The 26018-nt window shown below is 54.5% G+C and overlaps 1 protein-coding gene and 1 long non-coding RNA gene across 3 annotated transcripts in view; one reads left to right on the forward strand and one right to left on the reverse strand.

The window, feature by feature from the left end:
• The window catches only part of LOC309850933, a 1194231-nt gene that overhangs the window by 1124878 nt on the left and 43335 nt on the right, over positions 1-26018 (forward strand). The window lies entirely within an intron of this gene.
• NPLOC4 (NPL4 homolog, ubiquitin recognition factor) overlaps positions 1-26018 on the reverse strand; it is a 57189-nt gene that overhangs the window by 25649 nt on the left and 5522 nt on the right. For both annotated transcript variants that reach the window (XM_082705464.1, XM_082705465.1), the window contains exons 3-11: positions 17797-17909; positions 13567-13743; positions 9891-9939; positions 9044-9138; positions 7235-7358; positions 6226-6405; positions 4008-4094; positions 1344-1415; positions 627-753 (exon numbers count right to left, since the gene is read on the reverse strand). In XM_082705464.1, coding sequence (XP_082561590.1) covers positions 627-753; positions 1344-1415; positions 4008-4094; positions 6226-6405; positions 7235-7358; positions 9044-9138; positions 9891-9939; positions 13567-13743; positions 17797-17909 — 1024 coding nt within the window. The remainder of the gene's footprint in view (positions 1-626; positions 754-1343; positions 1416-4007; positions 4095-6225; positions 6406-7234; positions 7359-9043; positions 9139-9890; positions 9940-13566; positions 13744-17796; positions 17910-26018) is intronic.

The following is a 26018-nucleotide window of genomic DNA, read 5'->3' on the forward strand; positions in this document are numbered from 1 at the left end:
AGCGGGAGCAGAAACCAGGTCCTCACAGGACCCAAGTTAGGGTTTACTTTAAAAAAAATAGCAAATAGACAATGATTTCACAAGTAGGTTCTCCGAGTTGAAAATTCCTCTTCTTTTTAAATTGTAAAGTCCTACAACCAGTGTTTTTCTAAGATAACAGGCCAGGCGTATTATGAATGACTTGATGGCACCTTCTTACAGGCCACAATTTTTTACAATGTATTTATAACGTACATGACATGGAATCCAAAACAGTGTCCTCTCTCCCCACACACACACACACTCAGAAATGGTCTTAAAAGGACTCCCACTCATAATGTCAAAAATAAGGAACAAACAGTAAATCCTTTCCTCCTACAGAGCCAGAGAGTTGTCTTCAGTTACTGGAAAGGGCAAAGGCAGCCCCGAGGTAAGATCCAGAATCAAGCTGACTTCAACTTAGAACGTGAGTGGATGAGGGAGGGGCTATACTGAGCCCGATTCTAGTGGTTTTGCGGGTGATGCAGCGAGTTCAGGATTTTTACCATAAAACAGAAAGAGGAATCCGTGTCCCAGGGCACGTTAAGAAAATCTCTAGTAGCTAAATTCAGAATGAAACTCTACCAAAAGAGGACCAGAGCGCATACCTGTAGCCACCGCAGTGACGAACTTGGAGCCGAAATGTCCGTCTGGAGAGAGTCGACATATGTTAGGGTGCTTATTCTGGAAGTCTCCTGCAGTGATACATTCTTCCGAACTCAGGAAATAGGTGTCCTAGGAAAAGAGAGCCGGCCTGTCAAGTTTTACAGCACCACACGGAGATATACTCCTATTTCTTCTTTAGAAAACAGCAAGGACTGAACTGTGGCCTGTCAACACTGCACGAAACAGACACCTACAGTCCCTAGCTGTCACGGGCCCCGACTCTCCCACCACAAATAACAAGACCAGAACCATCCGGCATCCACCCCCATGGGGTGACCTCCATAAAACACCAGCGGGTGAAGGCCAGGGGGTGAGGGGTGCTGCTCTACGAGTCACAATCAACAGAATCACCCTTAATTTATCAAGAACCCAGTATAGAAAATAATTCCATCTAAAAGCCAGGATGAGGGACACCTGAGTGGCTCAGTCGTTAAGCGTCTGCCTTCAGCTCAGGTCATGATCCCAGGGTCCTGGGATCAAGCCCCGCACTGGGCTCCCTCTGCTGCTCCCCTTCTTGTGCGTGCACGCACGCTCTCTCTCCCTCCATGTCAAATAAATAAATAAAATCTTTAAAAAAAAAAAAAAAAAAAGCCAGGACGAGCTTTAGAGCCAAGCTGCAGGCTGAGCTAAGCAGGCACGGGCACTCCGTCCGGTCCTACCTTATTGCGGCTGTATCTGACGGTGCCTTTCCGGGTGTCTTCTGAGACCAGGTCTGTGAATATCCAGCCCACCTGCAGGAAAAGGAAAGTATCCTCTGAGCCTCTCTCTGAAGCAGGTGATGAACACTTTCTGGCCTCTGCTCAGAGACCTTAAGAGCATTTCTGTACGAGACTCTGTGACCCAATTCTTTCTAGGCGAGTCAGATTCTCTGCTAAGCCACCAGGGCTTTCAAAGTCCACCGGGCTGAAAAAGGCCACCGGCCTCTTGCGCTGCTGGACCGCAGGCGATGGTGCACGAGCGGAGCTCCTCACATTGTTAGAAGCCCCATGGCAGCAACTCTGTACCCAGCAGTGGGGTTCAGGGGGAACCCCAGGGCGAACAAGATTAACAGAATCCCTACACTCCAAAGAGGAAGACAGACAACGAGCAAGCCAAGAGAGACGATTTATTTCAGACGCTAAGGCTTTACCCATGAGGTAAGAAAACGGACTCCCTAGAAGACGCGGAAGATAAGGACGGCGGCCATGGAGTCCTCACCCGGTGGCTCCTCTGCGCTCCGCTACAGGACTGAGGAGAGCAGGCGCGGGCACAAGGAGCTGAAAGCCCATCACTACGGCACCCTTAATGCCAGTCCCGGGTAGCTGTCTCTCTGGTGCTCTGCGGCCCTAGCCCTCCTGAACCAGGACCGGGCTGCGAGGTCTATGCGGGGGGCTGGACCCAGGGACACGTCCTTTGGAGAAGCGACGTGCTGCCCATAACCTGTCCGGCAGAACCTTGATACAAAAGTCTTCAAAATGCATCTCCGGCACACAAGACCACCCCAACCATGCCAAAAATACCCAAGCAAACAAAAAGCCCACGGAGGATGCAGCGAAGAAATGGAGACCTGCGGCGTGAACGGGCGGAAGCGGCGAGCAGAGCAGAGCAGAGCCAGGCCTCAGCCACGTGGAGATCTAGTACAGCTACAGCGATCGTAAACCGTACGTTTAAAACGAAGCTCCAAAAGTTACACTGATTTCCCTTTTGAACAAGAGAAACGTCAAAAACTTAAACCAAAATATGACCCTAAATCAAGACACTGACTCCTGGGGCACCTGGTGGCTCAGTTGGTTAAGTCTGTGACTCCTGACCTAAGCTCAGGTCATGACCTCATGGAGTGTGACTCCAACCCCCACGATGGGCTCCACCTGGGGCTCCACACTGGGTGTGGCACCTACTTTAAAAAAAAAAAAAGATGCTGATTCCTTACTAGAAACAATAGGACTGTGTTTCTTAAATCTTTTGTTAAAATGACTTTTCTCTACATGCCCCTAGGCTTACAAACACATTCCCTATTTTCCGTGTTTATCTGTAGGGAGTTCATTTCTCACTAAGTTGATTAACAAGTAAAGGATAAAACTCATGGGGCACCTGGGTGGCTCAGTCAGTTAAGCGTCTGCCTTCACTTCTCTCTCTCCCTCTGCCTGCTGCTCCCCCGGCTTTTGCTCTCTCGGTCCAATAAATAAATAAAATCTTCTTTTAAAAATAGGATAAAATTTGCATAGGGGGTGCCTGGGTGGCTCAGTGGGTTAAGCCTCTGCCCTCGGCTCAGGTCATGATCTCAGGGTCCTGGGATCGAGCCCCACATCGGGCTCTCTGCTCAGCGGGGAGCCTGCTTCCCCTGCCCCCTCTGCCTGCCTCTCTGCCTACTTGTGATCTCTGTCTGTCAAATAAATAAACAAAATCTTAAAAAAAAAAAAAAAAACCTGCATAGCTATGAACTTCGAAATTCTAAGAGGTATTCAAATCCACATTCCAGGGGCGTCTGGGTGGCTCAGTGGGTTAAGCCTCTGCCTTCGGCTCAGGTCATGATCTCGGGGTCCTGGGATCGAGCCCCACATGGGGCTCTGCTCAGTGGGGAGCCTGCTTCTGCCCACCCATGCCTGCCTCTCTACTTGTGATCTATTTGTCAAATACATAAAATCTTTAAAAACAAAAAAACCAGATTCACATTCCTTATTTACCTGCAGAAACCCTTCTGTGAAGTTCCTGGGAGCTCCAGCAAGGACATGACACAAACCAGTCAACAGACTCAAAACAAAAGGTCTTCCCTGTCTCCTAACTGCCCAGTCAAACTAGGGAACCTCCCAGGCTCAGACACCTAAATTAGCAACAGGAAATCCAGAGATGACGGACGATGGAGCGCCAGGGGTTCCAAGCGCCTGAAGCTAAAAAATGACGGGGTGGCCAGGACCCAAGGACCCATGAAGGGAGGCTCCCACTAAGAGGCCGGGCCTGGTCCTGTGGGCAGGACACACGACCCAGCAGCAAGGCTCCTTCCTGGGCAGGACAAAGGGGTCTGGCTCCCGCTGCCTCTTTCTTTCACCCGCTGAAGCCATCCTCAGGAAGTGTGCCCAGCAGATTTCAACACTACAGCCCCAGCACAGGGATCATTTGTTTTCATTTTACTTTGAATCAGAGAAATATTCTAGTTCAAATCCGAGGAACCTAAGAGCTATGGCATCCGGAAAACACAAGCAGGCTTTACAAGATGCTGGGCCTGCACCTGACCTCAAGCAGCTGGAGTTCAGTCCCAGGCGAGGCCTGGCCATGCCACCCACCTGGATGTCCCCAAGAGAGAGCCCTGGTCCCCCCCTTCAAAGGCCAGTAGAATGCCTCAGTACCTTCCTCAGGCCAAGCTTGGCAGCAATTTCATCCACCACCTCAGCTTTCGGGTCTTCCAGAAGCTCCAGGCTGTTCTGTGTGCCAATCTGTTAGGGCAGTAAAGGAAGAACTCAGAGGAGCCCAGGCCACCCCACTCCAATTCGGCACGGCTCCACCCCTTGCTAAAAAGGAGAGGGCGGCAGCAGAGAAAGCTGACACCCGGATCAAACACAGCTGAGCCCTGCAAGCTCTGCCCCTCCTCAGGCTGCCTCGTGCTTTCCAATCAAGACTCAGAGGACCCGACGTTGGTGACGCCCAGGCTGGCTCACATCATAGAGTTTCTCAAGTGTATGGTCGCTCTCAGGACTGAGGAAGGCTGTTCACACAATTTTTTTGGTGGGTTCCTTCACTGGGGAAAGTCCGTTTCAAAACACCTTCGGGTAAACAGTTTCCTTCCAAAGAGGTTCGGGTACGTGAGGCAAGAGTCCAGGGGCGAGGTGAGCCCAGTCTCCGGGAAACAGGCGATCGGAGCACGCGTGCGGCTCCTGTGGGGGGAGCGCCCGGCTTCCCAGACCGCGGCATGCGGGAGAGCCACGGGCCGGCAGACCCTGGCTTTCCTAAGAAGGTGGCTGCTCAGGGGCTGAGTCGCCACCGGCAGTGGGCAGGGCACACAGCCAAAGCAAGAAGGGGAGTGCTGTGACTACCTGTGTATTTGCTTATACTTTGAAAGCTCAAACTTTTGACGTCTACTCAGAGGTGCCGGAAGAAAGGGAGAGAAAGGGACCACCTTATTCGTAGATCCGACTTTGGAAGCATGCCAATTCTTTTTTCTTTTCCAATTTTAACTACAAATTTCAAACAAAGCAAAATTTAAAGAATTTCACAGTGACGACCCACATACCTGCTATCTAGTCTCGGCCCAAACACTCACTACTCAACTCTCTCCGCCTCTCTCATCGCCCCATGCCCTCTCGGTTCTCTGCTGTCCGTCACCGTGAACTGCACACCCGAGCACCCCCCGGGTATGTCACCGCCACATCACCGACCAGAAATCGGTGCTTATGGGGATGCCCGGGGAAAACTCAGTCATTAAGCGCCTGCCTTCGGCTCAGGTCATGATCCCAGGATACTGGGATCGAGCGCCGCATCCGGCTCCCTGCTCAGCGGGAGCCTGCTTCCCTCTCCCTCTGCTGCTCCCCCTGCTTGTGTTCCCTCCCTTGCTCTCTGTCAAATAAATAAAATCTTAAAAAAAGAAAAAGAATCCAATGCTCATGGTTTCCACTCTTGTAATGAAAATATACAGGTATACGTGTGAGATATACACACATACGCAAACCATACTGTGTAAATATTTCATAGACTCATACAACAAAAATCCATATAGAAGATCAAGCCTGGGACGCGTGAGGGCTCAGTCGGCTAGAGAGTCTGCCGTTGGCTCAGGTCATGATCCCAGGCTCCTGGGATCAAGTCCGTGTGGGGACTCCTTGCTCAGTGGAGGCTCTTGTCCCCTGCCGGCAACTCCCCCTGCTTGTGCACGTGCTCTCTCTCCCTCTGTATCAAATATATAAATAAAATCTTAAAAAAAAAAAATCCTTAAATGCCGAAAATAACACATAAACATGTTCCCTAGGTAGCAGCACAGTCCTAAGAAGAGCCCCTTCCGAGCGACTCTCCCAGCGGGGCTGCTGGTCACTCATCAGACACAGCCCAAGGATCCTCCTTCCACCAAAGACCCCCCAAAACGCTTAAAACTGTTCCCAGTCCTACACGGGTGGCCGTTCTAAGACGGCTGTGTGTGTGGCGCGGGGTAAAGGACACGAGCGACCCTGTGACCCTCCGGCCGCATTATGTCTGGGCCGGCTGACCACAGATGTGGGTGAAGGAGACGATTACACGGGAGGGCGCCGTCCCTGTGGCGCTCTGGGCAACCGCCAGCGGTGGGACCAAGCCGACAGATTAAGATACTCCCTCGGGGTTCAATTTACTGACACGGACGGAGGCCTTACTGGCAGGTAAGACAACGTCCTTCTGCTCTGGAGATGCACACGGAAATACGCAGGGGCCGGGAGCTTTCCCTCCAAGAATGTGCGTGTGCGCGCCCGTGTGGACGGAGACAGACAGACACGGCAAATGACAAAGCAGAGGAAGTGGAATGAGTCTGAAAGCCGAGGCCCGCACGACCTCCGGCGCTGGGCAACACAAAGGCCCGTGACCCGCGAGGCCGGGCTCGCCTACCTGCGGAGGCTCGTAAATGGCGGCCACTTCGGCCCTGATGCCCAGAGGAATGTCTTTGTGCTCGGTATACCGTCCGTACAGATACCCGAAATGCTGGTTCCCGGTCTTCCTCCAGAAGTCAAGGAAGCGATCGGCAACCGTGTGGTTCTCAAACATGATATTGTCCACGTGTCTGTATTTCTGTAGAGCAAGCAACGGGCTGATGAACGTCCTCTGTTGGAAATAACGCGTTTCTCCAGCATAAGCCTCTCGTTAGTCTCCACCTAGCTCTTCACACACTCACACACTCATTTTAAAATGTGCTCTGCCCTTAAGACCGTGTCAGATTCTGGGGGGAGTGGCGGTGGGATTCCTCAATAAATTAAATGAAATTAATCTTACAGGACTTCACCTAAAATGCAGGTTTTCACAATCTCTGGCACAAAAATTAGACCTCAAAAAAAAAGAGCAGGAAGAGAAGAGAAAGGGAGCAGCCCCACGACGGCGGAGAGCAGCCTCCAGAGCCAGCGCGGGCCGGCGGGCCGGCGGGCCAGGGGAGGCGAGCGGACGGACCCTCAAGGGCACAGAGGGCAGAGGGGAAGAGGCCAGAGTACTGCACGCGCCTTTCCCTGGCCTCCCCCTCCTTGCAGAGCCCAGCTTCCTTCTCTACCTGGCCTGGACAGGTGCTCTGAGGGGCTCCAGGACACTGTGGCTGCCAGCTTCCAGGGCCACTCAGAAGGAGAAGTGCAAACCCCGGAGCATTTTAAACAGTCACCAAGAAAGTCCTGCCTCCACAGAACCGACAAAAGTGAAAACCAAAGACCCCCCCTCCACACAGGCAACACCTAGTGACCTCAGCAGCAGCGTCTCCAGCACACGACCTGGAAACACACTCGGACACAGCACACCCAGGGCACTCGGCCAGCGGCGGCGCCCTCCAAGGAGGGCCTTGTCTGCAGATGTTCATTTCTGAGCCATGAGCCAAGTGTACGGCTCCCCGCGGTCTGGACGGCCACAGCGAACGTCTCACCTGTCTGTTGAGTGTGATGGCACTCGGCTGGCACTTGGTGCAGATGCCATTAGGCCACGGAAGGTGACCCTCGCACCCTGATTTAATCTTGCAACTGATGTTCTCCAGGGCGACAAATTTCCCCCTGAATAAGAAGAGGCAGCTTAATTAATTCAATATTCCAACAGTGAAAACTTCAGCAGGAGACTGGAAATCGCGTGTGAAACGTCTTCTACCTCCAGAACAGAGCTCTGGGGAGCTAAGCGCGCGGCGGACAGCAGCGGGGGGACGTGCTGAGAACCGCTGTCATGGAGTCCCAGCTTCTGTCCTGCATGCGGAGACTGCAGAAATACCTAACTGCTTCCCTATAAAAAGTCTCCATGTTCGATGTCTGTCGCTAACACCCACGAACATTTTCAAGGATACTATTAAACGCCTATTAATCTAACCTGAGCCACTGACAGGAAACAAAATCTTGTTTTTAAGTTTCATTAACTTATCAGCAACACCCCAGTGTCTGTAAAAAACTCTGAATCAAGGGAGAAAGCCTGAGGAGGTCACCGCACAAAGGCATCCTGCCCAGCTTCTGGCTGAAATTCAGTCCATCCAGCAAGGAAGCCGGGGCCCCACCAATGTGGGCTGGGTGCGCAGAGGCGCCTTCAGCCTCTGCCAGTTTCCCACTCAAACGATAGTCCAGGAACTCGATCCTGTCTTCACAGGCCAGCAGCACGCTGGCCTGCGGGCCCCTGGCAAGCAGTGACGGCCACCAGCCCACACGGGACCAAGAGCAGCCAATGTGGCCCCATGGGATACTGCAGACTAGACCCAGACTGGTGGAAGGCTGACGGGTTTCAGCTCAACAAATCTCTACTCGTTCCCTAGTCCAGAAAGCTCCATGGCTTACCCCACTGACAGGCAAGAATGGGTCTCTGGTAGGATTTCTTTCTCGTGGTCTAATTTTTAAAAAGCCGTTTCGGGATGTCAGCAGGTTGTCAGAGAAAAACTATAATCAGGCCAATGTGACATTCTGCACCAATGGTGCTGACTCGGGTTCAGCCGCCATCCCCTCCCGCTGCACTGACGGGAGTCATACAATCATGGTATGAAGCGCACTGCTCTCTGGGCAGGAGAACATGCAGTCATATAGTCAACAGAAAGGGGTCACACGGGGACGTACCTGACGTGGGTTAAAAGAAATAAAACGCTCTCAGTCACCCCCTCTCCAGCCGCTATCGCACGTGGGGAGCCGAGAGACGCCCCCCACACTGGACGCCGGGCCGGGCCTGCAGACCGACCCGCTGAGGGGCCCGAGCCCCAGGCACGGGTGGCGCGCCGCTTCCGGCCCCACGCAGGGTGTGGTTGGCTGTGAAACCACCCGATAAAGAGGCAGGCTCCAGAGCAAACGGCTCCCGGGGGGGGGGGGGCTGTGGGACAAGTGGACGGAGCTAACCACGGGTGGTTCGGTTGTGCCGAAAAGCAGGGCACGAGCTCTGACCCCCCCGCCGTCACACACCGCTCAGCTGTCAGAGCGCCGCATCGCTGCGGGAGGGCCGGGAATACTCCCCAGGGGCCTCCGCAGCAGCCACTGCCAGCCTGGCACCGGCCCAGTGCCCTGGGCGTGTGCATGACAACAGGGCGCCAGTCTCCACCCCTCTCTTCTCTAGAATCGGGGCATAAGTCACGAACCCAAACACTCTGAGCCCGGACCCCGACTGTAACTCTTCTCCCTCCCATGCTCACAGGCTTTAAGCAACACCTGCAGACACACGAGAGGACTTGGGTACGCCACAGCCACATCGACACAGCCCGACCGCGCCCCCGCTGGCTTACTTGTCAGCTCCCCCGGTCAGCTTGCGGATGTAGGCGTGGAAGGACATGTGCTTCACAGGAGGTTCGAGATGGTTCAGGTAGTCCTCGTCAAATGGCTGCCAAAACACACACAGTATGGTCAGCTCCGGCTGGCGGCTCGAGGCCCAGAGAGGCGGGCAGCCACGCTTCCACCGCGCGCAGGAAGAGACCAAGCCAGGACCCGTGCAGGGCGAGGAGGGTGGGCGCTCGGTTCTCACTCATCACTCTAGGTCAGAACCCAAGGCTTCTTTGGGCACCAGTTATCTTTCCAAGATTAAAACGAATCTCAATTAGACACAACATGCTCTAGGTCAAATAAATACTAGGAACATTTTTTTGGGGGGGGAGCAGCCCGTAAGACGAAGAGGAGGCTCATGAAGAAACTCAGGTCGGCCGCGCTGCTGTGAGCCCCGCACTGACCCGTGACCAGTCAGCGTCATTACGGGAACTCTGTGCCTCACCACGACCCGTCAGGAGGAGGACGTGACTCGGGGAAAAGTAAATCAGAACAATGACGAGCGCAGAAACCGGCAGCCCCAGCTGTGTCAGGTTTACAGGGACCGGCCAGGGAGCCCACTGCCAGCGCTGCCCTCGTCACGGCAAAACCAACGCTTCAGCCGATCGTCACCCACCCGAAGGTCACTCCCATAAATGAAGACCCGTCCTCTTCCAGCAGCTTGCACCAGTGGGCACGCGAGGCCCAGGGCGACAAACAAGGAGCTTCTCTTCCCCACGCCCGACCCGGCGCACAGGAGCAGGGCATGTGCAGTCGTGCCCTGGGGAGCAGCCCCTCCTGCCAGCCCAGAACTTACGCTGCACGGACTCTCACCTCGAGCGGAACACAGTGCACACATTTCCCCAGGGGGCCGTGTCGGCACCTGAGAGCACAGGGCAGGAGAAACACAGCAATTAGCGCGCCCGCTCTCCCGCCACCGCCCGGCGCTCCGGCACGGAGCACGTCCGCCGCACTCGAGTACTGCCCTGCCTGTGTGGGGCCACGTCACCCATCTTTAAGTAAACTCACCGACCAACATGGGGCTTGACCTCACAAGCCCAAATCAGGAGTCCATGCTCTGTGACAGCCCACCAGGTGCCCCGTGTGGAATTATTTTTGATGGTATGTGAGCATTTTTTATTTTAATATCGTTTAGTATCTGGGGCGCCTGGGTGACTCAGTAGGTTAAGGCTCTGCCTTTGGCTCAGGTCATGATCTCAGGGTCCTGGGATCGAGCCCCGCATCGGACTCTCTGCCCAGCAGGGAGCCTGCTTCCTCCTCCCCCTCTGCCTGCCTCTCTGCCTACTTGTGATCTCTATCAAATAAATAAAATCTTAAAATACATATATATACGGGGCGCCTGCGTGGCTCAGTGGGTTAAATCCTCTGCCTTCGGCTCAGGTCATGATCCCAAGTCCTGGGATCGAGCCCCACATCAGGCTCTCTGCTCAGCAGGGAACCTGCTTCCTCCTCTCTCTCTCCACCTACTTGCGATCTCTGTCTGTCAAATAAATAAATAAATAATCTTTAAAAATATATATATATATATACAGATTATTAACGATTTTGACTTGCATCAGAAAAACTGCCCAGCACGTCAAACCTGTGATTCTATGATACTAACTGCTTCAGGTGACACTAAATAAAAGGAAAAATGAACGGACTTGAAAACGGGTTTAAATCTGTGTTAAGTCAACACTAAGGAGATTGGGATGTGGATACGGCAAAGAACCTGTCGGCGGGACAGAAGTCAGTCCAGCTGGGAAAACCCCCACTTTGCGCACGTTTGGGGAAAAGCAGGAAGGTGGCAGGCTCTCTGGGCCACCAAGACTGGTGACTTCAGAAGAGAACCTGCTTGGGGCGCCTGGGTGGCTCAGTGGGTTAAGCCGCTGCCTTCGGCTCAGGTCATGATCTCAGGGTCCTGGGATTGAGCCCCGCATCCGGCTCTCTGCTCAGCGAGGAGCCTGCTTCCTCCTCTCTCTCTGCCTGCCTCTCTGCCTGCTTGTGATCTCTGTCAAATAAATCAATAAAATCTTAAAAAAAAAAAAAAAAGAAGAGACCCTGCTTGAGTGGCACACGTACGAGGGGGCAGCACGACGTGCCCCGATGAGGGCGGTGACCCCGGAGGGAAAGGTGAGCGGCCGTCCCTCCGGGCTGGACAAGACCCTTCTCTAAATGGGGTCACAACGCTCGGACTCGTGCGCGTCCGACACTCGGAGTCTCCGAACGGCCAGGCTCTCACTGACGGCAGCCATATCGCGCACACGCGTGCACACCCTGAAAGATTCCTAACAAAGGCTCAAAATCACCGATCGCGGGGGCTCAATGGGGAGCCAGCACGGGATCCCGAGGAGGAAATGCTAATGCGGGCTGGCGGCTGGGGGCTCCGTGCCAGCCGCAGCACAGCGCCATCTGGGGCTCTTTAAACTAAGACATACAAGCTGCTAGCGCAGCAGTCGGAACCCCGATCTCTCAATGTCAGCGCCCCGCTGGGTTTACGGAGCGATGTGGCTACGAGGCCCTACCGCAGACACAAACCACCTCCACTCATGCATTTCACGTCACTGAGTGTAAACTCGGTGTTTCCAACCAGTTTCTTTAAGAAGACTCGCAGGGGGACGCCTGGGTGGCTCAGTTGGTTAAGCAGCTGCCTTAGGCTCAGGTCATGATGCCTGGGATCAAGTCCCACATCGGGCTCCTTGCTCGGCAGGGAGCCTGCTTCTCCCTCTGCCTCTGCCTGCCTCTCTGTCTGTCTGTGCTCGCTCTCGCTCCTCTCTCTCTGACAAATAAATAAATAAAATCTTAAAAAAAAAAAAAAAGACGAAGACTCGCAGGCGCGCGGGGGTGCCTCAATCGGTGAAGCATCTGACTCTCGATTTCGGCTCAGCGCATGACCTCAGGTCACGGGATCAAGCCCTGCACCCCACTCCACGGTCAGTGGGGGGTCTGCTCCAGATTCTCTCCCCCTCTGCCCCGCCCCTCAACATGTACCGTGTGCACCCTCTCTCTAAGACAAAGAAGTCTTCAAAAAATTTAAAAATTTTTTCAAGATTTTTCTTATTTTTTAGAGAGACACAGTACAAGTACGGGAGTGGCAGAGAGAGGAGGAAGCAGGCTTCCTGGGGAGCAGGGAGCCTGACGTGGGGCTCGACCCCAGGATGCTGGGATCATGACCTGACCCAAAGACAGATGCTTAACCAAATGAGCCCCCCAGGTGTCCCTAAAACTTTTTTAAAAACTAAAGAGAACTACAAAAGACCACCAACACATAAACGGAGCGGAGCATAACCGTTCCCCAAAGTCTAGGTGGAGGGAAACATTCAAGGAGGGCCAGCATGTTGCTCACGAAGCGTCCACTGTTAGGAATGGGAAGGAGGCGCCGTGTGCACGATGCGGACGTTTCCCAACTGTGTCCAGCACGACGGCCCAAGCTACACCCTGCGCTGGTCGGTGCCCAGCGTCCCCCTGCCCTGCTTCCTGATCCCGGCCACGAAGAACACGCGCTGAGGCCAGCACGCCGCACGACGGGCAGGAACATCAGGAGCGCAAGCGAGGTCGGGGCCTGGTTTCCGGGCCCTTCTCTGCGGTCTCAGTTCCGAACACCTGAGACTTCTAAAGGACACGCGGCACAAACATGGAGCTTCGTGCCACAAGAAAAAGCTTGAAAAATGACGTGCAGTGAAATTTTATCTGAACAGAGGTGATCGAACCGAGAACGCGTGTTCCTTCAGCAGATCTGGCGCGCTACAACCATCTCCCCGCCTGAGCCACTGAAGGCAGCACCGTGGGGACGCGAGCCCACAGACACACAGACACTCACAGCTGCGGGTCGCGGCCCCACAGACACTCACAGCTGCAGGTCACGAGCCCCACAGACACTCACAGCTGCGGGTCGCGAGCCCCACAGACACTCACAGCTGCGGGTCACGAGCCCCACAGACACACAGACACTCACAGCTGCGGGTCGCGGCCCCACAGACACACAGACACTCACAGCTGCGGGTCGCGGCCCCACAGACACTCACAGCTGCGGGTCACGAGCCCCACAGACACTCACAGCTGCAGGTCACGAGCCCACAGACACTCACAGCTGCGGGTCGCGAGCCCCACAGACACTCACAGCTGCGGGTCACGAGCCCCACAGACACACAGACACTCACAGCTGCGGGTCGCGGCCCCACAGACACACAGACACTCACAGCTGCGGGTCGCGGCCCCACAGACACTCACAGCTGCAGGTCACGAGCCCCACAGACACTCACAGCTGCGGGTCGCGAGCCCCACAGACACACAGACACTCACAGCTGCAGGTCGCGAGCCCCACAGACACTCACAGCTGCGGGTCGCGAGCCCCACAGACACTCACAGCTGCGGGTCGCGAGCCCCACAGACACACAGACACTCACAGCTGCGGGTCGCGAGCCCCACAGACACTCACAGCTGCGGGTCGCGAGCCCCACAGACACTCACAGCTGCGGGTCACGAGCCCCACAGACACACAGACACTCACAGCTGCGGGTCGCGGCTCCTGTAGATCTTCCCGTCCTGCTTGCTGAGGTACTGGTCGATCTCGTCCTCCACCACGCTGGGAGCACCGCAGGCCTTCAGCCCCAGCGGGGCCGACGTCTCCATCTCCGAGGAGGGCCCAGCGAGGCCGGAGGGAAACAGGAACAGCAGATCTCCGTGCCTGCCGGACGACAAACACAGGGCAGGGCCTTCCATCCTCCCACAGCCGGGGCTGCACGGAAGAGCTGCTCACCCTCACGGGAGCGCCTCTGCACCCAAGAGGCAAACGCCAACGTCTCGGGTGAGACCTCGAATTGTAAGAGGCCAGAATTCTCCCTCTGCATCTCTCGTACGCTCCCTATTGTTCTAAAGGTCAGAGCAGTTTCTCTGCAACTGTGACATACTTTCCTCTGCGACTGTAGAACATCCGTGTGCCCACTGCACTCCTCCCAGATAAAGTGGAGCCACAACCAACACACTCAACCTGGGGGCGGCCTTCGTCCTGCTCCTCATTCCGGGACTGGCTCCCGCTTCTTGCTCACCCCTACCGTCCCAGTCGAGGCCCCGATGCACCATCTGCCTGGTACACAGTCCCCGCCTCGTTCCCTGCGCTCGCACGCACCCCGCCCCCCTGAGGACGCAGACGTCACGGGACACTGCTTGACAAATACGAGACTGTCGCAGACACACAGTTTGCACCTGCTTTTCTCATTCAACAATACCTCGCTCCAGATCCCCCCCCGCAACACGGGATCTGGGTCTAATCACTGCTTCTGATGGTGGCACCACGCTCCTGACAAGCCCGACTCGTCACTCACACCCGCGTCCCCATGCTGACGGCCACGCGTGCTACCCACGGGCTTCTGCCACCAGAACGGCCCACAAGGAGAGGCCCAAGGACAGGCGGCTGTGCGGTTTCCTTCTACAGGCGCATTTCCAGGAGTGGCCCTGCTAGACGAAAGGTTTTGTTTGTGATGTTGCCAATGTGCTGCTTTCCACACAGGCTGCCCGATTCACAGCTCGAACAGCAGCGCTGGATTTTCTACCATTTCCATGCAGTCACGCTCTCTCCTGCTCACTCACACGGCTGACTCACTGCGGGGCCCGCTTCGCGCAGCCAGACCAACGAGACCCACGTGAGATGCTCCCACCTCCATGTACTGGGCAGAAGCGACGTGGGCTCTGCGCCCAGGGAGAGGGTCTACAACACCAGATTCAACCTCAGGCCCGGAGGAGAAGCTGCAGCACTGCCACACGGGTAGCACTTACAGCCGCCAGCGAGACACGCACGGGGGGCCTGCTGTGGCCCCGGCCCGACCGACCGAAGGCGGCAGGCAGCAGGCCTGGAGAGCGAACACCACAGACTCGGGATGCGGCGAGGTGCGGCTGTGGCTCGTCACTAGGCTGCTCTCTCCTCATGTTCCTTCCGTCACTTAACAGCCAGACTGTAACTCCTATTTCTCACAAGGGACCAGACATTCCTGAACACCCTCCAGCGACACTATACTCAGCTCGGGGGCTGCACCAGGTCGAGGGGATGTGCTCTACCACGCCCCGCGGAGCTCTAACGAAGGACGGAGCACCCCACAGGCCCCACAGCCCAGAGGAGCGCCCACAGGAAGGGCCGGAGAACGAAGCCCTCCAGGAGTGCTGAGCTTGGCTTCCACGGTCCTCCTCCAGGCAACAGGCGTCGAGGCCGTGAGCCTGCCAGAGCTGAAGCAGCCGCTGAGCCTGAAACACCACGTGAAGCCAGTCTCAGGCGCTGGGAAGAACCACCAGCCGAAAAGAGGAACCGAGGAGGAGTCCTGTCTTCCCGCCCCTACTCTGCAGTAGAGAGAACAGCCACCTCGGAGAGTCTGCGACCACAGGGCAGCTCCGCCGGCCTCCAGGCTAGAATCAGGGATGCTACTTGGCTCCAGTAGCCCAAAGCCAAAAATTAACTGGAGGGAGTGCCAGGTCCACAGAGCCCCTCAGGCCAACAGAGAAGCAAGCGCAAGCTTCCCCGGCAGAAAACCCTCTGGCCTGCCCGGGCCTCCCCACCACCAGGTCTGGTCAATTACGAGCTCTCAAATGCACGAGACCACGCTCAAGAGCGGGCACACGCAACAGGAACAGAACTGGACAGCCCCGGATTCCAGATTTGGAACTGCAAGACACGGAATATAAACTTAGTGTACAGAATGTTCAATGAAAACAGGCTGGAAAAAGCACAAGCAACGAGAGGCCGCCCAAAAGGACAGGGGCTTCTGGGAAGCAGTGTGGCAGGGGCCACAGATTTGGCTCAGTCTTCCCAAATCCCCCTCATACGGTCAGGCCAGACAATCCACAGACAGCTCTGATGCCACCTTGGGGAGACTGACCACCTCAGACACCCTGAGGTGTGTGACGGGCCAAGGCAGAGCCCCAAGGAGCCCAGTGGTCTCAGTGGAAGCCCGGAGGGCCAGTGTAACAGCAACACAGCCCCCATGAGCGCACGGAGCTAACGGCTGGTTTGAAAAGAAATCAAGTCAGATATTTTAAAATTGAAAAATATAATCCCTGAAACAACAAGAGAACTAGAGAGAAGTAATATTTAAAGAGATAATAGCCACAAATTTTCCAGACCTGATCTGCAGGAACAGAAAATACAATATCCATCACGTAGGATTAAACAAACCAGGAAACCACACCTGGAAAAGTCAGAAAGAAACCGTAGGTCCCCAACAGAAACAGAAAATCTTAAAAGCAGCCAGAGGGGGAAAAAAAGCACTTACGGGCCACAACCAGAGAAGCCGGACGTGCACAGAGATCAAGCCCCAGCTCGAGGACAGGAACGTCGCTCCCTCCTTCAGACACGTGCCCTCGTGAGCCACGTAACATTCGGGAGAAAAAATTCTCAAGATACAAAAGCTCTTGGGGCGCCTGGGTGGCTCAGTGGGTTAATAAGCCTCTGCCTTCAGCTCAGGTCATGATCTCAGGGTCCTGGGATCGAGCCCCGCATCGGGCTCTCTGCTCTGCGGGGAGCCTGCTTTTGCCTCTCTCTGCCTGCCTCTCTCCCTACTTGTGATCTCTGTCAGATAAATAAATGAAATCTTAAAAAAAAAAAGGATACAAAAGTCTTTACAAGGAAAGGAAGGCTATACCTCAGCCACATGGAAAGCAGACGACATTAACACGACGAAAAGCTTTGGCTAATTAGAGACAGGCAAGGTGCCCAACAAGTATTTGCTGAGAAGCAAATGAATAAACGCAAAGACTACATATTTTTTTCTAGATATACTAATTTGTGAACCTAAAAACGATCACACCGATGGTCAAGACAGGTCAACAGGCACAGGGCCAGCCGCCAGCAAAGCCCAGGCCAGTCAGCCCGCAGCGGCCACAGCAGCCATGCTGCGTCCGCCCTGACAGGAGTGCTCCCGGCTCACTACTGGGGCCCGGAATCATGGATGCACAAGCAGCTGTGCCCAGACAGGTCAGAGAGGAGTCAGGAAGCTTCTTCTGTAAAGAGCCCAGCAGTAAACATCCCCGGCTCTGCAGGCCATGCCGTCTGGGCCACAACCACTCGGCCCCACGCTGGCAGCAGGAACGCCTGCCTGAGTGACATGGCCGCACACCAGCGAGACTACGAGAGCGGGCAGTGGCTGTGGGCAGACGGCTGGACCTTCTGGAAATGCCACTGACATGACCAACTGCCGCGGAGGAGCTCAGGGGACCCCACCACCAAGAAACGTCGTGTGGGGGGCACCTGGGTGGCTCAGTGGGTTAAGCCGCTGCCTTCGGCTCAGGTCATGATCTCAGGGTGCTGGGATCGAGCCCTGCATCGGGCTCTCTGCTCAGCAGGGAGTCTGCTTCCTCCTCTCTCTCTGCCTGCCTCTCTGCCTACTTGTGATCTCTCTCTGTCAAATAAATAAATAAAATATTAAAAAAAAAAAAAAAAGAAACGTCGTGGGGGCACCAGCCTCTCCCGGCCAGCCAGCAGCCCCGGGGTAGAACCGCACGCAGCTCCGTTCAAGGTCCCCCCTGCAGAGGAGGAGCTGAGTGTGCAGCAGCAGCACACCCGCGCCCGCGCCCGGCACCCTCTCCTCTCAGGGACACACGACCCCGGCTGCGAGTCCATGAGCTAGGCACAAAAGGAGCGGCACCTTCAGCACGCCAGCTGACGACCCCCCAAGAAACATGTTGGCATGGAGGGGCAGCCGCGGGGGGCCCTGCGGTCGCCCCTCCCACTGCGTCGTCCCCTCCCAGCACTTACTGGATTTTGAGCAGACTGAGGGATTTGGTCGATGATGCTGTGATCTCTCCCGTCTTGTTTCTATTGATGTAAACTGAGAAGCCGTTGTTTTGGAAACCAAACTCCTTTGCGACCTAAAACAAAGCCCCAAAAAACACATGTTGAGACAAATATTTGAGTATCACTACTCTGGCCACACATGCACCAGACGATACTAGAACAACGCTCACTAAATTTAGAACTGCTCCTCGGGAACCAAATTCCTCTTGTGACTTTGGTCGCTTGTGAGGAATCCGTACTGCCCACACAGATGTCAAGTAAAATGAGAAAAGTGGCCAAACAGAAGCAAAGCTCTGTGAAAAAGAGGCTACAGGACACATGGAAGAGTCTGAGGCAAGCAAAAGTCACGGCTGCATCTGGCAAGTTTAACTTCTACTTTTGAAATCAATTGTAAAAACCCAGTTCCAGGGGCGCCTGGGGGGCTCCGTCAGTGAAGCGTCTGCCTTCGGCTCAGGTCATGATCTCTGGGTCCTGGGATCGAATCCTGCGGTGGGCACCCTGCTCAGCGGGGAGCCTGCTTCTCCCTCTACCCATTCTCCTGCTCATGTTCTCTCTTTCAAATAAATAAATCTTAAAAAAAAAAAAGGAAAAAAGAAAAAAAATTCCAATTTTGAAACCTAAGAGAAGAAAAACAGGCGAAGAATGGTGCCTCCCGGTCAGTGCTGACCACGAGCTCCCACACCAGGCCCTGCGCCAGGGGCTGCGAACGCTCGCTCCCTCACTTCCCAAACAGTAAGCAGTCCCAAGGGCCAGCTCCATTCTGGATGCTCAGAACACAACAGTGAATGAATACAGACCAGGTTCCTGCCATCAAGGACCTCAGCATCCAAGCGGGGAGAGAGCTAAGAGGCGAGAACCACAGGTGCGGACCGGCAGCGGGTAAGAAAGGAAGAGAGAGCAGCAGAGGAGGGCCGGCCCCGCAGCAGGACAGAGAAGGCCTCTGAGGAACACGTCTGAGCAGAACCCCCGGGGAAGGGGCTGCAGCCGGACGCGGAGCGGAGAAAGAACAGTGCGGGCAAGAGGAGAAGCACGAGCGCTGAGTTGCGGGCAAGGGTTGGGAAGCGAGAGGCCGCTTGGGCCAGAGCCCCGCGGGCAAGAAGGAAGCGGTAAGAGACAAGCACAGCAGGGAGATGACGCCGTGTGGGCCGGAGGACAGACTCCTGCCGTGGAAGCCACAGGAGCTGAGAGCAGGGGGTGGCCAAGCCGTGAGGCTTACTTCTCATGGATACTCTGCTGGAGGTGGGAAGAGGAAACAGGAGAGCCGGCTGCCGGGCCCAGAGGAGCCGGGCTCGGTCAAGGCCAGGACAAGGGAGACGGAGAGAGAAGCAACCTTCCAACCATCACAATCTACAGCCCGTGCTCATGTGGGGACGGGGCAGAACGGACTGAGGGAAAGGGAGGGCGTCAGCTCTGCGCGGGGTTCAGACTTCTGGCTGCAGAACTGCGGGGACAGGAGGAAGACCACACCGGCAAGGAGGCACGGAAGAGGGTGCAGGAGAAGGAAGACCGAAGGAAAAGACGGGTCTTCCCTTTAACGCCGAGACTGAGGGGGTGCCCGGCCAGGCATCAGCAGCCCGTCAGCACTGGAGTTTGGGGCCAGGAGAGCAGTCCAAGTTGTACCTCAACGCTCAGGGGTCAACAGAGCAGCGGCAAACACACGAAGAGACCAGGAGTCTCAGCAGAGAATCAAATAATCAAGCGGAATGAAATGAAGTTCCACAACAGAAAACAGGAACTGAACCGGGAAATGCTGTCGGGGCCGGTGAGCGGGCGGGTGACGCAGCAGGAGGAGGCAATCAGCCTGCAGACAGACTTCAAGAATCTGCACAGCCTGAAGACGGAGATTTTAAAGAAAAATGACGAGAACCTTATGACCTCCTAGAACATCAAACGATCCTAAGGACAATAAAATAAGGAAAGGACTGAAAAGTATTTGAAGAACGAATGGCTGAAAACCTCGAAGGTGATGACAAGTACAGAGTAACAAATCCAGAAAGTTCAGCAACCCTCACGTGGGCACATAACAAACGGCCGCTTGGTGCCTGCGTCAGGGTCACACCGCTGACAGCCGGAGATCAATGGAGACCAGAGGACAATAGAATGACACCTTCAAAGTGCTGAGAGGGAATAAAAATCTGTCAACTCAGAGTTCTGTATCTGGCAACAACACCCTCTGCATACAAAAGCGAACTGAAAATGCTGTCGGGCCAACAAAACCTGAGGGGGTGTCAGCAGAAAGCCCCCTCATCAGGAACTCCAGGCCGAAGAGCAGGACACCAGATCGGGTCAGACCCAGAGAAAATACCGGAAGGCCACGTAAGATGGAGACTAGGACGAGAGCTCTCGACTACACAATCCGAAACCATCACATGGAATGTCCTGTGATTGGCTTTCAAACAGAACCGCACTCAACTACGTCTGAATAATTAACAGAGAAACCAATTAAGGGGGCCCGCCAGGAGAACGTTGAGGGAGACAGTGCAGGTCAGGGACGAGACCAGAGAGGAGCTCTGCGCATGTCCCTGAGTCAGCGAGATACCATTTCTGCCTAGTCCAACCTGCTCCTTGTCGGCCAATTTCCCCTTTGACATGGAATTATTGGTAAAACCTACTACTTACTCACTACGAGAAAAAAGACCTGATTTAATGATTAGCTTTACATACTAACCTCATTCTCTACAGATTTTAAATACATGAATTACAAGTAACTCCATCTTCTCATTCTGAAATTCTCAAAGTGATAATAAGAAATGGTCCTTAAGGGGCACCCGGGGGAGCTCAGTCATTAGGCGTCTGCCTTCGGCTCAGGTCATGATTGGGGAGTCCTGGGATCGAGCCCCGCGTCTGTCTCCCTCCTCCGCAGGAAGCCTGCTTCTCCCTCCCCATTGCCCTGCCTGTGTTCCCTCCTGCTGTATCTCTGTGTCAAATAATTTTTTTTTAAATAAAAAAGGGGGGAGCACCTGGGTGGATCGGTGGGTTAAGCCTCTGCCTTTGGCTCGGGTCATGGTCTCAGGGTCCTGGGATCGAGCCCCGCATCGGGCTCTCTGCTCAGCGGGGAGCCTGCTTCCCCTTGCCCCCTGACTGCCTCTCTGCCTGCTTGTGGTCTCTGTCAAATGAATAATTCTTTTTAAGTTTTTTTTTTTTTTAATTTGTCAGAGAGCGATCACAAGTAGGCAGAGAGGCAGGCAGAGAGAGAGGAGGAAGCAGGCTCCCCGCTGAGCAGAGAGCCCGATGCGGGGCTTGATCCCAGGACCCTGAGATAATGACCTGAGCCGAAGGCAGCGGCTTAACCCACTGAGCCACCCAGGTGCCCCTAAGGTATTTAAAAAAAAAAAAGAAAAGAAAAGAGGGGCGCCTGGGTGGTTCATTGGGTTAAGCCTCTGCCTTCAGCTCAGGTCATGATCTCAGAGTCCTGGGATCGAGTCCCGCATCGGGCTCTCTGCTCAGCGGGGAGCCTGCTTCCTCCTCTCTCTCTGCCTGCCTCTCTGCCTACTTGTGATCTGTCAAATAAATAAATAAAATTTTAAAAAAATTTTAAAAATAAATTAAATTAAAAATTTAAAAAAGAAAAGAAAGCATCAGCAAATTAAGACCATGAAATTTATATTCCCAACTGCAATAAAAATTAAGACAAAAGACTGAAAATAATGACTTTGACTCTTCTCTGCAACAGCTTAGATATAAACTAAAACGAACTAACTGTGGCAGATATTCCGCAAACCCATCATGCTTCTCTGTACCCAACACCCTCCTAGCGATTTCCAAAACAAGAAAGCTTTTGCCACAAGTGTGAGCTTCCTGAAAGCTACCATACTACACCCAGGATGAAAAGGAGTTTCCAAAATGGGGCAGGGGCTATTGTGGGACAGCCCTCTGGATAAAGGTAAGTCCCCTGGGACCGCATGACCAGCGTTTACAATCCCCATAAGGACGGAGATAGAGCGGTCTTTTTTTATTTTTAAGATTTGTTTATCTTAGAGCACACAGGAGGGCACGGGGGAGGGGCAGAGGGAGAGAGAACCTCCAGCAGACCTCACGCCCGACACAGAGCCCAATGCCGGGCTCAGTCTCCCGACCAAGAGAGCGTGACCTGAGCCGAAAGCAGAGTCAGCCACTTGACCGACTGCACCGCCCAGGCACCTCCAACTGCCTTTTCAACTACGACAGCAGCCGTAGTGCGCGCCCCACGTGGAGTCCCACCTCTGAGACGCAGAAACAGATGTATCGCTTGTTATGCTACTCCCGCGAACGTAACTGCTTCTATCAACTTTTGAGTTTGGTTTCTTTTCTTTTTAAATAATTTGTTCATTTGACAGAGAGAGACACAGTGAGAGAGGGAGAAGCAGGTTTCCCGCTGAGCAGGGAGCCCGACACGGGGCTCGATCCCAGGACCCCAGATCATGACCTGAGTGGAAGGAAGAGATGCTTAGCGACTGAGCCACCGAGGCACTCCTGCATTTTGAGTCCTTTACCTAAAGATACAGAAATCTAACACAGGGGACCAACGACTTAAAAAAAAAGTTTATCAGAGTCTCATAAAAGCATCGCTAAAATCTTAACCGCGCGCTTGGGCGGCACAGTCAGGTGAGCGCCCGACTCTTCGTGTCAGCTCAGGTCATGATCTCGGGGTCCGGAGAGGAAGCCCCGCAGAGTCTGTTGAAGACTCTCTCCCCCTCCGTCTGCGCCCCACCCCCACCGCAGCACACTCTCTCGGTCTCTCGCGGTCTCTCAAAAAAAATAAAAAAAACATCTTTAAAATCTTAAAAACGTTCTACGCACAGCCGAGGTGAACTGTGCGTAAAACCACGGTCATAAAAGACGCAGTGCGGAGTCAAACCCCCACGCTCAGAACCGAAGGAGACGAGAAGGCAGCCCGGCAGGACCCGCTCACGTCAAAACCGAGCAGAACTACAGCGTCGGGTCTCGGCCCACACGCTGAGGCAGCACAACGCAGGCAGGGGAAGCCGTCCCCATCGGCGCCGGAGGCGTCAGGGAGCGGGGGAGGCCGTGACCCTGCGGCGCCGGCCGCACCCCTCCTTCACCATCAGGCCTTTGTCCGGATTTGCCAACCGTTTCTTAGGACGTGGCTTACTTCATGGTTAGAAACAACAACAAGGAGAAAGGCGGGCACAGATGGCGGAGGTCATGAGGTCAGGCTGGAGCCACCCTCCAGCCCAAGCAGGGGAGGGACAGCAGCGGCCCCACAGCGGCCCCACAGCGACCGGAGGCAGGGGTGCTGCTGCTGAGCAAGACAGCCGGCAGGAGCCGCCCGGGGTGGCTCGCAGTCTGAGGAGCCGCGGCAGGAGCGGCGCTGGGCGGCCTCAAGACAACCGGCGACTCTCGGACCCTGGGAGGCAGCCTCGGCGGCATCCACCGCCTCCCACCTGCGAACGGCCACGCCCCGGGCCTGAACGCGGCGATCGAGGCGCTCAGCGTGCAGAACAGCGAGCTGAGCCAGCCGCATGCGCAGCGGTCCGCAGCCTGGTCGGAGGGAACGGGCACCGCAAGCCCCCGTGCGCACCCACAGCCAGTGCCGAACTTCCGACGATGAACGCGATCCGGGTAGGAAACGTGGGAAGAGGCCCGGAGACACCAAACGGGATGGCCGACACCACGGCCTGGGGCGGGGTAAGGGAGGGCTGCTGTTGAACACACAATTTCAGATCTGCAAGATGAAAGAGTTCTGGCAAGGGATGGTCCTAACGACCACGTGAATTACTTCACACGAGGGAACCGCGGGCGGAGAGACGGTTTAGGCCAGGGGCACCGGCTGGCTCAGTGGAGAAGCACGCAACTGTTGATCTCAGGGTCACAAGTTCAAGCCTCAGGGTGGGTACAGACATTACTTTAAAAAAACTGGTTTCGGGGCGCCTGGGTAGCTCAGTGGGTTAAGCAACTGCCTCCGGCTCAGGTCACAATCCCAGGGTTCTGGGATCAAGTCCCACATCGGGCTCGCAGCTCCACGGAGAGCCTGTTTCTCCCTCCAACGTTCTCCCCTCTCATGCTCTCTCAAATAAATAATAGCTTGAAAAAAAAAATTGGTTTTGATGACAAATTTTATGTTATACTTTTTTTTTTTAATTTTAAATAATCTCTACACCCGACGTGGGGCTCAAACCCACCAGCCCAAGACCAAGAGTCACACCCTCTCCCAACTAAGCCAGCCTGGCACCCCGTTATGTGTTATTTATTTCTTCTAGGACAGAGAGAGCGAGAGCGGGGCGGGGGTGGGGGCGGCAGAGGGAAAGGCACAGATCTCAAGCCGACTCCACACCCAGCTTGGCCCCAACTCGGGGCTCAAGGTCACAACCCTGAGATCATGACCTGAGCCGAAAGCAAGAGAAGGATGCTTAACCAAGTAAGATACCCAGGCTTCCCTGTTATGTGTTATTTTTAAAATGATACAAATCTCCATTTACTGACATAAAACCATTCCTTAATTTATTGTCAAGTAAAAAAACACCAGGACTACAAATCATCCTAACACCCCTGGAAAAGATGCACCTTGGGAACAATACATGCCCCAGTGCCTGCCTGTGCGGCCGCAGGGCGCACAGGTGACCGCCTGGGCTCCTGGGAACCTGCCATCCACGCGGCACAGCTGGACAACTGTCATCCCGCAACATTTCTGTCAAACAAGCCACTTAATGCTCAGTCAAGGAAAAAATGGAGGATTTAGGGCTGTCATGCCCTGCTAGTAACCCAGAGAGAAACCCAGCACGTGCACCTGCAGAACAGGTGTCGGCGGCCGGCACCGAGCCTCCCAACGGAGGACTCTCTGCGGGGGGGCGAGCACAGCGCCAGCCAGAGCGACACCGGCTCAGAGGGGCCCGACTCTGGCTGTGACACGGTTGGGAGATGTGACCCAACTGATTTCACTGAGACTTCACTTAGACTTTCCTTCTCATGGATGCACAAGAATAACACGTGATTAAAATAAATTTCCAAATAAGTCTGAAAAAGCTTTACATAAGTATAAAATCTAAATGACAAAGGAAAACAGGTGGGAAAGTATTTTTTTCTTTCCTAATCACACATAAACACGGCTTCTTAAACTCAATAATGTCTTAGATTTGACAAAGTACGTTCACAGCACAGCACAATCCCATTTTGGCAAAAGTCTGTACACGTAAATATGTGTGTACAAACATGTGGGCTCTAAAGACACGCTATGGTTTGGGTTGTTTTTTTTAAAGAGAGCGAGCACGGCAGAAGCAGGGGAGGCAGCAGGCAGAGGCAGAGGGAGAAGCAGGCTCCCCACCGAGCAAGGAGCCCGACGTGGACTCGATCCCAGGACCTGGGGATCATGATCTGAGCTGAAGGCTCAGACGCTTCACCGACTGAGCCGAGACACCCCAAAACATGCCATGTTAACGGTTATTTCTTTTCTTTTTTTTTTTTTTTAAAAGATTTTATTTATCCATTTGACAGAGAGAGATCACAAGTAGGCAGAGAGGCAGGCAGAGAGAGAGGGGGAAGCAGGCTCCCTGCTGAGCAGAGAGCCCGATGCGGGGCTCGATCCCAGGACCCTGAGATCATGACCTGAGCCAAAGGCAGAGGCTTAACCCACTGAGCCACCCAGGCGCCCCTTTAACGGTTATTTCTGAGCAGTAAAATTTCAACTGATTCTTACTTTTTATACTTCTCTGAATTGTTTTAGCCTTTCAGAATTAATGCATATTATCCCAGTAATCAGAAGAAAGGATCTTCACTTGAGGTGAAACAATTTCAGAGTAATACTCGTTTGTTTGTGAGGATTCACCTCCTCTAAGCACTCATTACTGCGGTGGGGACAGCTCCAGAGACCAAGTGGCCAAAACCAAACTACAGGGGCGCCTGGGGGCTCAGTCAGTGAAGTGTCTGCCTTAGGCTCAGGGTCCTGGCTCAGCGAGGAGCCTGCTTCTCCCTGTGCCTGCTGCACTCCTGCTCACGCCCTCTCTCTCTGAGAAGTAAATAAATAAAATCTTTAAAAACAAGACCAACTAAACCCCCAAGCCCAGCCCTCCCAGTGACTGGCTGCCACGCTGTGTCTCCCTGGGCGAGGCAGCCATGAACTGTCCGGGAGGAAATACAAGCAGTTCAGGAATCCTACTGGTGCAAATAAAAGTGAGAACCACAAGGTCCCGCTGTTATCTCGGAAACCTTCTGAATTTGACCTGTTTGACAACTCCACATTTGGTATC

The sequence above is a fragment of the Mustela nivalis genome (genome assembly GCF_964662115.1).
Source record: "Mustela nivalis genome assembly, chromosome: 17".
NCBI lineage: Eukaryota > Metazoa > Chordata > Mammalia > Carnivora > Mustelidae > Mustela > Mustela nivalis.